General features: G+C 34.9%; 1 protein-coding gene across 2 annotated transcripts in view; it reads left to right on the forward strand.

The window, feature by feature from the left end:
• The first annotated feature begins 6918 nt into the window (after positions 1-6918).
• Positions 6919-17891, forward strand: part of LOC119641855 (endophilin-B1) — a 93958-nt gene continuing 82985 nt past the window's right edge. For both annotated transcript variants that reach the window (XR_005247900.1, XM_038040732.1), the window contains exons 1-2: positions 6919-7108; positions 7197-7630. Coding sequence is in view for 1 of the 2 variants with exons in the window: in XM_038040732.1 (XP_037896660.1) it covers positions 7031-7108; positions 7197-7630 (512 nt within the window). In the remaining variant the exon portion in view is untranslated. The remainder of the gene's footprint in view (positions 7109-7196; positions 7631-17891) is intronic.

Here is a 17891-nt window from a genome sequence, read left to right on the forward strand (position 1 = left end):
AAATTGACTTAAATAATTTGGTTATATGGCGTTAGTTAAATTTTATGAAATTAAATTTAATAAAATGGAAGAAGCTGTCTTTCTTAAGAGGGAAGTCATTCATTACTAAGTATTTCATTGATTCACGCAAGTTGGAAAACGTTGATTCGTTCATCGATTTAGAGATTTAATTCGACCAAAGATTTAATTTGTACATGGAGCTCCTTTTTAAGTGAAGCTCCGTCCAAAGAGCTTAGTGATCTTTATATTACAAAAAGGCTATATATGTGCTTAGTTAGATCCATGCTTGAGTATACCTGTGTTGTGTTGTCTCCTTCTTACAGTTGTTTTATAAATTCAATTTGATCCGTTCAAAAACAAATCTTGCTATTTACCCTTAGGAATTTGTACTGAAGCCCGCTTGTCTCTCTGCCTTATTGTAAGAATACGTTGCTTTTGTTATCCTTATCATCGCTTGAGAAACGCAGACTTATTCTAGGTGTTTCCTCCCTAATTAAGTTAATTAATGGTACTATCGATTCGCCCACATTACTTGCTGAGATAAACTGTAAGCCTAATCGCTTTCTTCATTAAGCAGAGTCAGTGCAAGGATAATTATGAGCAGTGTAACTTGTTCAAAGTCCCTTGTAGAAACCTAAATGACGCCTATCACTTAATCTCATTATCGGACTCTTTAATTGCTTAACAACATTGCCTAATAAATACGATTTACCTAGGTCGTATTTAAACTAACTTGCAATCTTAACATCTCATTATGATTCGAAAATTAACTGGTTTAATTAACGGTATGGGTTGCTAAGCTTTTGCATGTTTGCAGTGGCTTAGAGGTTCACTTGTAATCTGGTTCTATACTGGTTGTAGGTGTGCTCCTGTGTTAGTTGTGTACATGTTTTTTTTTCTTTGTTATTTATGTAAACTTGAATTATTATTTAGTTACTATTATTATAATTTTTTCTTTACTTCTCCTTGTGTACTTTACACTAGTTTTTAGAATTAATTAGTATATGTCTTACTTCTAAGGGTCAATTGAATTCGACTGTTAGTTTATTTTAGTTGAGCTTCATGTGTAAATGAACAAATAAATAAACTAGCGTCCTTTACATCTATTTCGTGAAAAGGACCAGTGTATTGTTTTATTTATATCAATCATGTGTTTTTTCTGAAGCTAAATTTTCGTTACCAAATTCATCACATTATAATATATTTCTTTTCTTTCCAATTCTCCTTTTTCATGCTTTATTTATCAATTAAAAATGGGAAAAACTGGACATGACCACACAAAGGTACAAGTGATTGAATTTTCAATTTACCAAGGAATCTAACCAGCGATATAATTCATTCAATTGGCGACTGTAAAAAAGATATGGAATCGACTTTATTTATTTATTTCTTTTATTTATTTTAATTCTACTTATGCATGAAACTCAACTAAACAAATAACAGTCGAGTTCCATTGGCACTTATAGCAAAACTTATCTTAATTAATTTTAAAACTTAGTATAAGTACAATAAAACAAATGAGAAGGAAAAAAAAGAAAAAAAGCATGTATACAACTAGCATAAAGCTGCACCCACAATCGGTACGGGACCAAAATGCGATTGAACTCCTAAGCCATCGCAAACATGCATAAATTTGGCAACCGATAATAGTTAACAACAATTCATTTTCGGCTCATCGTGACATTTTAAAGTTAAGAGCTAGTTTAAGTACGACATAGATAAATTACGCGTATTAAGCAATGTTGCTTTAATGGACTTTAAAGAATGCGATAATGAGAATAAGTGATAGACATCATTTAGGTTCTTGCAAACAACTCTGAGCGGGTTAAACAGCTCATAATTATATTTAGATTGACGAAGCTTAACCAAGATAAAGTGCCTAGAGAAGCGGTTGGGAACATTAAAGCTTATTTCACAAAGTAATGCAAGTGAGTACCATTTATTAGCTTGATTACGAAACCCCAAGAACAAATTTACGTTTTTCGAGAGACGGTAAGAACAACAGAAGCAATTTATTTTCATAGGGGGGAAGAGAGGCAATCGGATCCCAACCCAAATTCCTAAGGGCAAACAGCAAGAATTGCTTCTCATATTCTCAAATTCATAGCACCTATATGGTGGAGACCACGCAACAGAAGCATGCTCAAGTATAGGTCTAACCAAACACATGTTCAGTCTTTTAGTAATGTAAGGAGCATCACGCTCTTTGGACCACCTCTTTATAAAACCAAGCGCGGACCTAGCTTTGCTTAACGAGAGCTCAATGTGCAAGTTAAAACGTAATCTATGGTCAAATAGAACGCCTTAATCTGTGAACGTATCGACGTCGTCCAACTTATGCGAATCAATGAACTACTGAGTAATGAATGATTTTCTTCTTGAGAAAGAAAGGTTCTTACATTTATTTAGATTTAGTTTCCGAAAATTCAAAGAGAACCATGCAACTAAATTATTGAAGTCACTTTGAAGGTGATGGGATTGCGATTCTAGAGAGAAGGAAGAAAACAGTTTCACATTATCAGCGTACATTAAGATCTGGCTGGAATTAACCACCGATGGGAGATCATGAATGTATAAACTAAATAAAATGGGTCCTAAGTGGCTGCCTTGCGGTCCGCCAGACGTCACGGGGAATTCATCCGAGGTGATGAAGTTAAACGGAACCCTGAAGGATCTATTTTGCAGATAAGAGCTTATCCATTTCACTAAATAGAAACGGTAGCCAGAGGCTTGGAGTTTAAAGATAAGTAAGTTATGGTTAACCAAATAAAACGCTTTGCTTAAATCAGTGTATATTACATCTGTGTGAGAGCCACTAGAAAAAGCATTGAAAACATGACAAGTAAACTCTAGCAAATTGGTGACCGTAGATCGCCCTTTCCGAAAGCCATGCTGGTGTGGAGAAATATTAATTAATGGCAAAGGCCACATGCTGAGTCACAATTCGCTCAACCAGCTTAGGCAAGACATTCAACTTGGCTATGCCCCTGTGGTTCTCAAGAGATTGTCTACTTCCACTTTTATAAATGGGAATAAGGAAACTACTCTTCCAACACAAAGGGAAAACACATAAATTCAAAGACCGGCTAAAAATTTTAGAGACAACACCATATAACTCTACAGCGCAAGATTTAAGTACACATGATGGAATTCCATCAGGTCGAAAATAGTTTGCTTTATTGATAATTTACACCTCTACCATAAATTTCTTATTACATCTTCAAGTTTATGGATCTTTTAAATTATGAATACGAGATTGCATTACTTTTCTGAAAATTTTCTAAATTTTGGTAATTTTCGGTCAATATATTGACCAACCATATATGCAACTTTACGTTTGTCCTTCAGAAAATTGTACGCGAAGTTTAGGATCGCACTATTAGAGAAGAGTTTTTATACGATCCTACTAGGTGGTTATCGCTTCGTAACCCGTATTTTACCCGTAATTACAGGGCTTGTTGTAATTTCGTTTTATAACAGAAGGGTTTACGAAAATAGCCTACAGGTTTTCGACGATGATCGAAATTTATTTTGAAGGGGAGTAAGTTCGATTATCTCTATGGTACAGGGGTAGTTGCTTGTATTGTATGAATGTCGTTAAATTTATTTTATTTGTGAGAACTCATTTATTGGCATTATCTCTAAACTTCGCTTATTATTCGTTTATTAATCTACCTTTCTTCGGCATCGCTAATGGATATATCGGTATAAATGCCTTTATATTTTCTTTACTTGTTAATATTGAAGTATTTAAGTTTCAGATTATCTTTAGATTTCGTTTATTATCTCTTTATTACCTGTTGGCTTTTTTCCCTTTTTTTCGAAAATAGTTCGCTTTCTTGACTAATTAAACCTTTACATCCTTTACAGCATCACATCTCTATTTTTTGATTATGCTTGTTTTTAATTAGAAAGGGGAAAACCTAAGCTTTATACCCTTAGGTCAAATCAACGGGAAACATAAACGAAGCTATCTATAAGATCGATTTATTTTACCCTTCAATCTTCAGTTATTCCTTTTACCGATTTGCGTCGCCTCCACGAATTGAATTTCAGGACGAGAGGATTTTAACGAAAGCACGGTGGCTCCAGAATGATGTTGGAAAGGGAAAATGGTTTACGAACCTATGTTAGAATTAATTTGCGATATATTTGGAGTCGACGATAAGAATAATTCCTGCCTACGTCTATCCTACCTGGAAACGTTTTGTCAAACCCTTTCTATTATTATTACTACGATTGGAAGTATCGATTAAGGAAGATATTCGGTTTTTTTCGACTGTTTTTATATTAGTTTAGTTTTTTTTTTGCGACAACTCAAAGGGGTTTCACTACAGCTTGCTAGTCTTTTACTTATTTTGATTTCCTTTTCTTCTCAAAATATGGTTTTGTTCTTTTTTTTTGCTTTCAAAAGCCCCTCTTGATACTTCGTTTTTTCCGCACAAGCTTGTATAGTTTTCACTTAGATTTTTTGATTTTTTTTTTTGTTCTTTTTTCTGCAGGGTTTGGGTTAACTATAGAATGGCGTTGTATTCACGCTGTTAATGCTTCAATTAAATTATGTTGTTTAATTGTCCGAAATATAGAGCTGAAAAATTTCGATAAAACTTTCACTTTTCTTTCCGTAATTTTCTTCTTTTTTTTCACCGATTTTTTTTTTTATGTAAAAAAGTCTCTACTCGGGCGCTGCTTGTGAGGGCTTTGCGGTCCACTCTCTGAGGAAAGTTTATTTATTGAAATATTTAATTTTTTCAAATTGTCTTTAAAACTTCGCTAATGGTTTGTTTATTTACCGTTTTGCTTAGTATAAGTACAATAAAACAAACAAGAAGAAAAAAAAAAGAAAAAATGCATGTACACAATCAGCATAGAGCCACACTTACAAACGGTACAGGACCAAATTGCAAATGAACGCCTAAGCCATCGAAAAGATGCATAAGCTTGGCAACCGATAATAGTTAACAACAATTCACTTTCAAATCGTAACGACTTTTTAAGGTTAAAAGCTAGTTTAAGTACGACATAGGTAAATCACGCGTATTGAGCAATGTTGCTTTAATGGACTTTAAAGAGCCCGATAATGAGAATAAGTGATAGACGTCATTTAGGCTCTTGCAAACAACTCTGAGCGGATTAAACAGGTCATAATTATATTTACACTGACTAAGCCTAACTAAGATAAAGTGCCTCGAGAAGCGGCTAGGGATATTAAAGCTTATTTCACCAAGTAATGAAGGCGAGTCAATAGCACCATTTATTACTTTGGTAACAAAGGAAACGCCAAGAACAAACCTACGTTTGGAAGTAATTACCGTTTAAAGTTCATTATTATTGCAATTTTTTCCATTCCCACTGTGATAAGGAATTTTGGAGTGCTGCTAAAATATGTTGTCAACCGAGTGTGATAGCAGAATCACGTGAAAATGTAATAAATTTGGTATTACTATCATTGAAGACGTTATCTGTAGACAATGATGAAATTCTATATCCGAGTACTAGAGGTTGGCTATGGCTACCTTTTTTTTACTGAACGGTATCACCGTATATGGATCCCCACGTACTACTATTGGAATGATGTCTTTAGTGCGCTGGTACAACTGTGTAATGCATTGAATGCTCTTTACTCAAAGGCGTTGTTGACAAATAGAAGAGTCACTAGAACTCTATTGTCGACCCGATCGTTGGCAATAGTCCCTAGCTAGAAAGGGACGCACGTTTATCCTGTCGTAAGCGCTGATCATTTAATTGTTGGAGCATAAAATGATGCTATTATTCTTCTTAACTTGGGTTTTTATACAAATTTTTAATGTTTTTACTTAACTTAAAATTACGCGTTTGTGTGTTTTACAAAAGAAATATTACAAAAGAAAAAATTTGCAATGTTTGCAATTTTCATACCATAACTAATTTTGGTGAAATCATTGCTGCTTCACACTTTTTTGTCAAACAGTATACTCCGAAATAGTATTGCTGCATATGTTTTCAGTGTATTACGACAGTAGAAATGCGACACATTGTTAAGCGTGTCATAAAAGTAGTGAGATGGTATATGGTCTGGGCTAGATGGTCACTGCACCGAACATATTGTACTTTGAATGCGTTTTAGTACTTTTTGTATAGATACTGTACGCATTGTTCAAAAGCTTATGTCAATTGGTGAGGCAGAGAATGGAGTATGTTTTATTTTCCTTGTCTTGCAATGCATCAAGATTTTAATGTACGTAACTTAATGTTTTTGTGTTTTTATTAGCTTTTATTAATTTATAAATAACAAATAAATATGTGCTTTTATCATTTTTAATTTTACAGTTAGATAAAATTGTAATAGTTTTGTTAAGGTACGACAAGGCGAAGTAGTGCCAAGCACAGTAGTAAAGCAAAGGATAATACTTTGAATAGTGAATGTGTAGCCAGTTTTTTGCAATAAAGCTCCGAATGTCGAAAAAAAACGGTAAAACCAAACTTATATGTGGTGTTGGATTTTAAAATATTGTAGTCGTTATTTTCAAGAGTAGTATTATTGCTGCTGCTATTGGTATTGTAATATTGACCACTAATTTCTTTAACATTCTTAATTAAGCTCCTTAGTTAACATATTCATTCATTATTGTAAAGTAATAAGTGTTACAAATATTTGGATTTTACTGCTCTTATTTTATTTTGTCTGCCTTTAAATATCGGGACACGACTAGTTCCTAACAATAACGTAACTTATTTGTAATTTAAGAAAGACCCATTTTTAATCGAAACTATTTTCCTCCATTTTGAATAGTTGTGCTGTTAGAAACCATTTGTATATACATATGCATATATGTATGCATATATAAACACATATATATCGATTCGATCCAATTGTAGCGTATTTCTCGTTTCTGTTGCAGTTGTTTATTCTCACATGCGCTGTGTGCCTTATTATTGGAAAGTCAATATTTACAAACAACTTGCAGGAACGAATTAAGACAAAATATATTATAAGAAATCTGCACTAAGTATTAATTATTTCATTAGTTTTATAAAATACACTACCAAAATGAACATAAATTTACCGAACTTTAACGTGAAGAACCTTATTAAAGAAGCTGGTCATTCCTTATCACGAGCAGTCCAAGTATGTCAAAGTATATGTGCACTCGTAAAATATTTGTATACTTCCAAATGAAATTATAATTTGTAAAAGCAAAACTATACACATGCAGCTAACTGAAGAAAAACTTGGAACAACCGAACGCACTGAATATGATCAGGAATTTCAAACCTTAGCGGAACATGCCGATGCAACTAAATTGTGGACTGAAAAAATCGTTAAAAACACGGAATCGGTCTTGGTGCCAAATCCTCAAAATCGTGTGGAAGATTTCATATTTGAGAAAATCGATAAATCAAAGCCCCAACGTTTAAGTAATCTGGAGCACCTGGCTTTGGACATGATTGAGGCAGGTGGAGATTTTGGTCAAGATGTGCCATACGGGCAAGCTTTAATTAAAGTGGGCCAGGCGGAACAAAAGCTAGGTCATTGCGAACGAGATTTTATTGGTTCTACCAGCATTTGTTTTACTCAGCCATTACGAATATTTTTGGAAGGAGATATGAAAATAATTACGAAAGAAAGGGGCTTATTGGAAAGCAAAAGGTAATTTATTACACAACACCAAAAACGACAAAGTGATTAAAAATATTTAGAAGCTTAATACTTTAAACGAAAAAGTTTAGTAAAAGGCCATGGATGTCTTTAGCGCTATTGCAAAACTGAAAGGGTTTCATTTATTTAAATTAAAAGTAATGCCTTTTAAAATTTGCATTAATAAAATTCTAATAAACTGTGAGTTATCTCAGTTGCGTACGTTTAAAACCCCAAAACTGTTAACTTTCGCATAATGCTTTTTCTTAACCTTAACTTTACCAAATTTATTTTATCCTTTCTAAATGCAACGAAGATCTTTGACAGTTTATTTCTTTATCTGCGACAGTTTTAATTGTTGGCGCGACATTTGAGTACAATTTCATTTCGGCGGGTGTTACGAGTTAGGAATATTTATATAGAAAGTAATAAAAACGTGAAGAAAAACTCGTTTTCGGACAGAACCAAGCTAAAAGTAATGAATAATACTTATTTATTATATTTTTGAATGTTTTGAGAATTTATGCAAGAAAAATCTAGTATTTTCCATGGCCAAAGTCGGTTCTACAGGTGCACTGATCCCAAACTTCATTTGTGAAATAATTATGACTATTTTCATAGTTTTTTGGTCTTTACTAAGTAATTGTATTGTTTTTTACACTCACCACTGTAAGATGGGGATGTACTCATTTTGATTTTTTCCAAAATATAGGTAAGACGCAAAAGGGACCCAGAGACCCTTCAAAGTATATATATATTCTTGATCAGCGTGAAAACCTAAGTTGATTTAGGCATGTTCGTCTGTGTGTCTGTGTGGTCTGTTTTGTAGGTACTTTCCTGGTCGCAAAAATGAATATACCGACTTCAAATTTAGTAGAAACATTGGAAGTTTCTGCACGTAGGTGGGTATTGGAAATGGGCTAAAGTTGTCAGAGCATAAGCGAGCAGTAGAGCGTATACTGAACACAACTCAGCTTTTCTAATTTTTGGAGTTTTGCTCGTGAGCCCGAAATTATTAAATTTGGAAGGCTGAAAATTTCGACATTTGCTTTACACTTTACCCTGTAGGTCCAAAAATGGAACCAATCGGCTGTGTCCACACAAAGTTACGAGCAATGAAGTTTAATTTTTTTCACTTTTTTTCACTCATATATCTTCATTTGAGGAGTTTGCAAGACAGCTTTAAATACGATGTTTTGTTTTCCTTATGATAAATAAGCATTAAATCTACGTAAAAATGAGATAACTTTAAAATGTAAAATTGTAGATGAAACTAATCTCTATGCTATTCATACAAACTCATTGAGTTCTTTCGTGATAACTGCTTGCGAATTAAAAGAATTCATTATTATTTTGTTACTTATATCAGGTGAACATCTTCTTACTGTCTGCACCTATTGAAAAAAAGATTGATATCACTTGTTCGAAAATAGCGCAAGAGTATAATATACACATGAAAGGAGTAGACTTGATGGATACCCATTTAGAATGCTATCGTATAGTAGTCAAAAGCCGAAAATTATACCTGCACCTATTCTATCATCTATCAATCTTAGTGTGATAAATGCGTGGATACTTATGTAAAACAACTCCATTGCATAGAACATAGCAAAAAAACAAATATCAAATCTTGCTCAGTTCCGCAATGACTTTGCTGATGCTCTTTGTAACGTGGAGTCCCATATAAACGATAATAACATAGGTCAGACCAATAACGGCTCATGAGCGCAAGATTTGCAGGCGAAAAAGCCTAGCGTGTCATCTTGTCCTCTGCCGTCCATTGATGTACGAAAAGACGACGTTGATTGCTGGCTGACATTTTTAAACATATTGAGGTTGAAAATTCCACAATGTAAGTTATGTAGCAAATGTTCCTTTCTGTGTAAAAGATAAAAATACGTGGTCAATTGGGAAAACCCAAGGGACAATTGTTCGTGACGATGAAGACGAGCATCACCATGTTCTTTTGAAAATTAAAGAAAAATTCATACGTGATTTTCGTTTTTTGTATTTTTTCCATTAACTGCATCCGTTTCCCGGTTGATTTCAAATTAAAATTAACTTTCCTACTTTTAAGAATTTTCTAGCAAATGAAAGGTTGGAGAATTCATGAAAATCCTGCTTTATTTATTTCCTTACAGTAGAACAACGAAATAAGTGTAGACACCCTGCAATGTTGTGAGACTGATTTTTTGCATTTTTGTCTAAGTACCGCAGGGTCATTCATACACTTGCAAATCTTTTTAACGTTGTATCTGTTATAACTTATGGGCAATGATTAAAAAAATTCAATTATTTTCTTCAAAACAGAGATATTATCAGCTTACGTTGGGCAGCAGGCATATCAGTTGACTAATTCCGTTGTTTTCAATACGTCGTCGTACTAAATTAGAAATTTATTTATTTTATTTATTTATTTATTTATTCTACTTATACTAGAAACTCAACTAAACAAATAACAGTCGAGTTCAATTGGCTCATAATGCAAAACTTATATTAATTAATAATAAAATTTAGTATAAGTACAATAAAACAAATAAGAAGAAAAAAAAAGAAAAAAAAAAGCATGTACTCTATCAGCATAGGGACACACTTACAACCGGTACAGGATCAAATTGCAAATGAACCCCTAAACCATCGCAAACATGCATAAGCCTGGCAACCGATAATAAATTGTCAATAATTCATTTTCGAAACGTAACGATTTTTTAGGATAAAAGCTAATTTAAATACGACATAGGTAAATCGCGCGTATTACGCAATGTTGCTTTAATGGACTTTAAAGAGTCCGATAACGAGAATAAGTGGTAGACGTCATTTAGGTTCTTGCAAACGACTCTGAGCGGATTGCACAGCTCATAATTAAACTTACACTGACTAAGCTTAACCAAGATAAAGTGCCTGGAGAAGCAGTTAGGGACATTAAAGTTTATTTCACCAAGTAATGAAGGCGAGTAAATGGCACCATTCATTACTTTAATTAGAAAGGAAACGCCAAGAACAAATCTACGTTTCTCAAGAGACGGTAGGGACAGCAGAAGCAACCTCTTTTCATACGGAGGAGCAGAGGCAACCGGATCCCAACCCAAATTTCTAAGGGCAAAAAGCAAGAATTGCTTTTGAACAGATTCGATTGAATCTACGTAGCACCTATATGAAGGAGACCACACAACTGAGGCATACTCGAGTATGGGTCTAATCAAACACATGTACATCCTTTTCGTAATGTAGGGATCATCAAGCTCTTTGGACCACCTTTTTATAAAACCAAGCGCGGACCTAGCTTTGCTAATCGAGAGCTCAATATGCAAGTTAAAACGTAACCTATGGTCAAATAGAACGCCTAAATCTGTGATGGAATCGACATCGTCCAACTTATGCGAATCTATGAAATACTGAGTAATGAATGACTTTCTTCTTGAGAATGAAAGCTTCTTACATTTACTCAGATTTAGTTTCAACAGATTCAAAGAGCACCATGAAACAAAATTATCCAAATCACCTTGAAGGTGATGTGATTGCGATTCAACAGAGAAGGAAGAAAACAGTTTCACATCATCAGCATACATTAAGATCTGGCTGGAATTAACCACCGATGGGAGATGGTTAATGTATAAACTAAATAAAATGGGACCTAAGTGACTTCCTTGAGGTACGCCAGACTTAACGGGGAATTCATCCGAGGTGATGAAGTTAAACAAAACTCTGAAGGATCTATTGTGCAGATAAGAGCTTATCCATTTCACTAAGTAGGGTGGGAAACCAGAGGCTTGGAGTTTAAAGACAAGTAGTTTATGGTTAACCATATCAAATGCTTTGCTTAAATCAGTGTAAATAACATCTGTGCGAGAGCCACTAGAAAAAGCCTTGAAAACATGACAGGTAAACTCTAACAAGTTGGTGACTATAGATCGCCCTTTCCGAAAGCCGTGCTGGTGCGGAGAAATATATGAATTAACGGCAAAGGCCAAATGCTGAGTCACAATACGCTCGCACAACTTGGGCAAGACACTCAACTTGGCTATGCCTCTGTAATTCTCAACAAATTGTCTACTTCCACTCTTGTGGATAGGAATAAGGAACACGGTGGTGTTTTCTCTTCCAACACGAAGGGAAAACACCTAAATACAAGGACATGTTAAAAATCTTCGAGATCACACCACATAATTCGACACCGCAAGATTTAAGTACACATGATGGAATTCCATCAGGCCCAGACGCACAACTATATTTTAGAGAACTCAACCCTTTAAAAACATCATCTTCCGAAATAACCAAGTTAGGAATTGCAACCGAGTTAGTTATAGGATATGGGTAGTTTGCTGATAAATCGAAATTAGGAATGGAAAAGTGACGTCGGAAATACTCAGCAAATAGATTTGAGATTTCAAAATCATCCGAGGAATCAGAGCCATTAAAAGCAATATGAGAGGGATATGTGGAAATTTTTCTTTTAGAGTTAACAAATTTAAAGAAGAATTTAGGATTAGCAAACAAAGAGAATTTAATGAACTGAAGGTATCTGCAGTAATAATGATGGTTGAGGGAGTTAAATCTATGCCTCGCCACCGAGTAAGCGACTTGGTCGAGCGCAGAGCCACTTTTCGAATATTTTTTGAATAGCGAATTTTTTCTATTCTTGCGATATTTAATTGTCTTATTAAACCACGGGGGACACCTGCTTCGAGGTCGGCAATGCTTGATCGGAACAGATGCAGCAATAGCTAGATTTAATGTATTGTAGAACGATGAATAAGCTTTCAATACTACCTGTTGAGAAATCAAGGGTCAAATGTGAAAGACGATGTTTTAATAATATAATATTGTTTTTATGAAAATCATAATAATTATTTAAAAAAGTTTGATTTGGCACATTAAGGCAATTCAACAAACCATCATTCATATGATGAAAGGAAATGCATATTGATGGATGATAAGGATCCTCAGGTAAACTAAATGTGGAAAACGATTTACGTAAATCTCGGGAAAATTGGCAAAGCAGAGATCAAGCAGTCTACCATTACAATTAGGGGTACGATTATATTGACCCAAATTATGATCAAACAATTGACTAAAGAACACAACAGCCCTATCAGAAGTAGGAACCAAACAGCCAGAATTATCAGTGTTACACCAAGTGGCCTGAGACAAATTGAAGTCACCCAATGCAACGACCAAATCGCTGGGTCTAGACCGCTTGGCCACTTCACAAATGAGAGCAGCGTGTTTCTTGTAAATGGAGATATCAGAATTTGGGGGAATATAGGAGCAGGTTATAAATAGATGTTTATCAGGCATATTCGCACGAATAGCGATAAATTCAACGTCAAGAGAAGTGGGAAATTCAATTAAATTGGACGGGACTGACGCAGATATGGCAATTAATACACCACCACCAATGCGGTTCACTCGATCATTTCTAAAGACTTGGAAAGAATTATGAAAAAGTTCCGACGAATTAAGATCGGGTTTTAGCCAAGTTTCAGTAAAGGCCAAACAGAAAAATTCCGTGCTCACTGAATTTAGAAAAGTGGAACGAATTTTCGAATTTAGGCCCCTAACATTTTGATAAATAAGAGATAGTGGGCCTGAAGAAACAATTAGTTTTTTGAAGGCGACAAGACTATTGCCTTGGTATTACGGGGACAATCTTGAGGTATAAATTCCTTAATTAAGGATCCTACTGGCCACAGTGATTTGTTTAACAACATATCACTGTTTTCAGTCGGAACTAATATTTTAAAAGAGGAGATTGCCCTAGCTTGAGAAAGAGCCATTTTGAAGATGCTAACACGCTTTAAGTTGACTGATGGGACTTTTGTCGCCAGATAACCTTTTATGTTATACACCGATGTTTCAGGTGCCAGTCTTGACACAAATATTGCTTTTCTGGGAGGATCTGCCGTCAAGCAAATGTCATTATTTGAAACAGGAGGAGGGTTCACGGTAGGAGAGTTTCGAGTTGGGGAAAATATAGATGGGGTTATCGCCCTTGTACCGGCAGCTTGTGAGACTTGCCCAGTCTGGTGACCAGCATTCACACGCGAACAGCCAGGAGGAGAGGATGATTTATTTTTCTCTTTATTACTTTTAGGCGATGGCGCTTGATTAGAGTGACTGGCGGCTCTGGGCGGAGATACCCTTGCCACTTCAGCGTAGCTTAAAACAGAAGGACTTGCCGTCTTGCTTGTAACTGTTTTGCTACCAACCGACTCAGCAATATCGGAAACATTACTGTTCATTTTAGAGTTAGAGGGAGCGGTAACTTGTACCAACGAATCAGATTTGGAGAAAGCCAGAGGTGGCGTCCCGCACGCTACGCTACGAGTAGAAGATGAGTGTCCAATAAAGCGACACTCATCAAACCTAGACTTAATGAGCTCAAACTTTTCCCACAAGGAGCCGAGATTTCTACTCAATTCCGAGAAACCATAACGGGTCTCCGTGAAAAGTTTATAAAAGTCAATGTCCCGCTGCCTACAGTCAGGACATGACCATCTTAAGCCTTTAGACGGTTCAGCGACTGCGTCAGCAGCACGGCCGGGAATACCGGCACACTTTGCATTAACAAAGCGCTCGCAGAGCCAACAAGAAACGAATCTACCAGAATCTGGGCCAGATTTCGCACGACAAGGTGTATATAAACACTCCATGTCCAGTCGAAAAGACAGTTGTGGATTATGAAGAACGGACACAAAAATCACTAAAAACATATCCTGAAGATAAAAATTTATCAACCAAATTTGTGCAGAACTTCTCTGTTACGTTGACACTGTAACGAGAGATCAATAGCAACATAAACTCCAAACAGCGAAAAAATAACAGAGAAAAAAGAGAGAAAACAAAAAAAAAAGAGAGATTTATATCAGAGCTCAAAATTTTTGTTTGCAAAAATCAAATGAATCAAAGCGTAAAGGAAAATATTTCTTTTACTTTGAATTCACTCACTTTCTTCTCAAAGTATATTATAAATTCACACACTATAAGGCAGAATAGCCACGAAATTCAACAAAAAATTAAAATTTTAATTGCCGACACAAAAAATATACGACTATACCGCGCGACAGAGTTGCCAAACTTCCATTGCTTACAAAATTTTTGGGACCAGAATTATGCTTACCAATTACAATTTATGCAAAGGAGCAGACGGGCAAGCGATTACTCCTAGGTCGACTCGATTTAACGCTGACCAAAAATTTTTATAATTCGTAGAGTCTTTGAAGTTCCCTTCAAATTATTTTCGTAAAAGTTTTGTGGTTAGTGTCATAATTTCTGTTATTAGTCGGGTTGCTATTAAAATTGTTATTGAAATTATAATTGTTATTGTAATTTCTGTTGGGGTTATTATTGATATAATTGCTGTTTTGATTTCTCTTGGTAATTGTTATTGTAATTTCTGTTGCGGTTATTATTAAAATAATTGCTGTTTTGATTTCTATTGGTACTGTTGCTGTTGTTTTTGTTTCTCTTGCTGTTGTTATGTATAAATGGGGTATGGTCTCCAATGAAGTTATGGGAATAATGTGTATAAAGTCCGCCTGACTGGCTGAAGGCAAAAAATCTCGATTAACAACTCAATGGTCGTGGCTTCGAATCTCAAGTGTTGGAGAGTGTTTTATAAAGACGATAGCCTTAGATGCTAGTGTTGTAAGACTTTAGTCTTAGAATTTATTTCTCTGGCTGATTCAAAATAATAATAATAATAATAACAATATGTGTTAATGTTGTTTCTGTGGATTGAATAATGATTGTCGTTGGTTTTTATTCTCATTATGTTTGTTTTTTCACGCTTCGGAAAATGATTTCAAACGCACCACAAAAATAATAAGTCAAGTTCGTTCTCAAATGCCGTTAAAGCGCTGGCGGACATTCGTGGATATGGGACCTAATTCTTTTATTTGGAGACAATATAGATATGCTATGATGTTTAGCGTTTTGTCTTTGAGGTCTCTGATATAGCCTCTCTGTGCTGCTCGGCTTAGTACTATGATAAGAGTTCCTTTGCTTGTTATCAATGATTTCTTATTGACCAGTAAATGTAAGGGAGACAGGCGTCATAATTACACATTCTTTCTGTCATATCTCATTTTTTTATAATCGCTTCGTTTTTCCGAAAGAATTTTATCACTAAAAAGAAAAAAATAACAAGAGTTCGCAACCAAAAACCAATTTTGTGAACAGGGTTTAGGTTATCCCCTCATTTCTTTGCTAACTTCTGTGATAAATTCAGTGGTTCTGACTATTGTGAATACCAAGTTTAGCCATTAAAAGTCACTAGTTAAATCGACATCATCTCTTCAAATTGTCGGAATTTATTGGCTAAGATGTACGCAATGTTCTGCGAGTCAATTTATAACAAAAGCAAAAAATTTGAATAATTAATAACAATGAATGCTCGTCCATCATTCATATAACTCGGTTGTGTAGAGAATGTACACTTCTAAAATATCCTGCACAATGCGAACTCGCCATTGTTCAGAAACCAGATCAAGTCAAAATATGACTAAGGAAATTACCAAAAATCGGCCTAAAGTTCTTATTAAAGAAATACATTGACAACATTTCCTAGAAAAATTGAGAATTTGAAATCAGAATCGTTCTTAGTTCTACTCAAAGATTACTTTGATGAAGCTATGCAACAAATTTTTTTTTTTTTTTTGGGAAACGCTCTTGAATGAACATGAACACGTTCCGAAGACGGCAATTAATGTATTAGAGGAGGTAGAAGTCAAAAGGATATATGTTAAGCTGCAACTGCCCAGCTTCAAAATATTCTTGTCCTAGCGCTTAGAAGGTGGCTCAAAATTTCCAAAGAACACATATTTTGCGAGTAATGAATTTTTTTTTACCTATTCTAGAAATTCCAAAGAGTCAAGTACGAAAAAATTTACCGAGGTTTATGCTCTCAAGTTACTATATAAAGTTTCACATAGGAAAGTTCACGGCAAGATAACTAAATTGTCGCAAAGAGCAATACGAAGATCACGCATTTCAATTAAATATTACATATTTTGCTCTTAGAAACAATAAAGGCGTTACGTGATAAACGTTGTAATGACAAAAGGTCGACATCCACATTCCCCCACCCCTAACGTGAATGGTTCGCGTTTTAGTTAGTAGGAGTTTGTAGCATCCTTATAAACCAATAACTACCGGGTAATTTTGTCGTGATATGAATCTTCTTTAATAAAAACGACCCATAGCATTGCGCTGATAGCAATATTTAAAACAAAGCATCCAACTGATTACATCTACTCTACGCGGTTAGAAAATGTATAAGCTTAAAACGACTCTCATAAAGTGGTAATTGCGCGGCCGAGTTTCGTTCCAAACCGTATAAAGCAAATTTTAAGAAAGGACTACCCTATAATGGAATTCTCCAATAAAACAAATGCTATAAATAATCTTTTTTTTAATATCTGGGTCTTTAAATTCAAAGGAGAAAATTAATAAATTGCAGCAGAGCTTTCATTTTATTAATACAGGCTTGAACTTCCAAACTAAAGCTCTATTTAGGATCGTGTATAACTACCAAATCAGTAAAGTCGAAACCACAGCCCAAGATGTTCATGCCAATAAAATCTATAAAGTAATCCATAGAAATCGGAACCATTCTAAATAACGTTGATTGTTTTGCATTTTTTCAAGTTAAGTGGTACATCATTCGTTTATATCTAACATCTAATTCGATTAAGTACAAACGCAAACACTCAAGATATCAAAGAGTGAAATAACTTGATACCAGCACTTTCGAAGGTTACAAACAGCATAAACATTTCCTCAAGCCAGGGCTTCGCAGTCATTATTATAAAAAAGCACATTAGTCATGACAACTTCGGCGTATACATTTTTCAAGCCGTTAACTTCTCTGCAAATCTCCAATTTTGCATGAACGGCGTCTGTCGCAAACGATGTCTGCGTTCCTTTCATAATACAAGTGCCACAAAAAATCGTATGATTTACAACCCGATCTCCATATATCGGCCAATGCTTTTGCGTATTTCTTATGACAGATCTGTATATGCCTACTTGTCCCTTAAACATTATGATATTAGTGATTTATATTACAACCAACTAATCTGAATTTCTGCTTTGTTTATTGTCTACAAATTGAATTGCATATTGCACATTTGTTATTGGCACAAGCAATCGCCGATTTTGCATTGTTATCGCCAATACAGTTGACTGATATGTCGAATTTTTAATTCTAATCAATTGCGCGGACATTAATAATAGTCTTAAGAAAAAGTTTGCTGATAACCATATTAATGTA

This window comes from Glossina fuscipes, unplaced genomic scaffold (assembly GCF_014805625.2).
Source record: "Glossina fuscipes isolate IAEA_lab_2018 unplaced genomic scaffold, Yale_Gfus_2 183, whole genome shotgun sequence".
Taxonomy (NCBI): domain Eukaryota; kingdom Metazoa; phylum Arthropoda; class Insecta; order Diptera; family Glossinidae; genus Glossina; species Glossina fuscipes.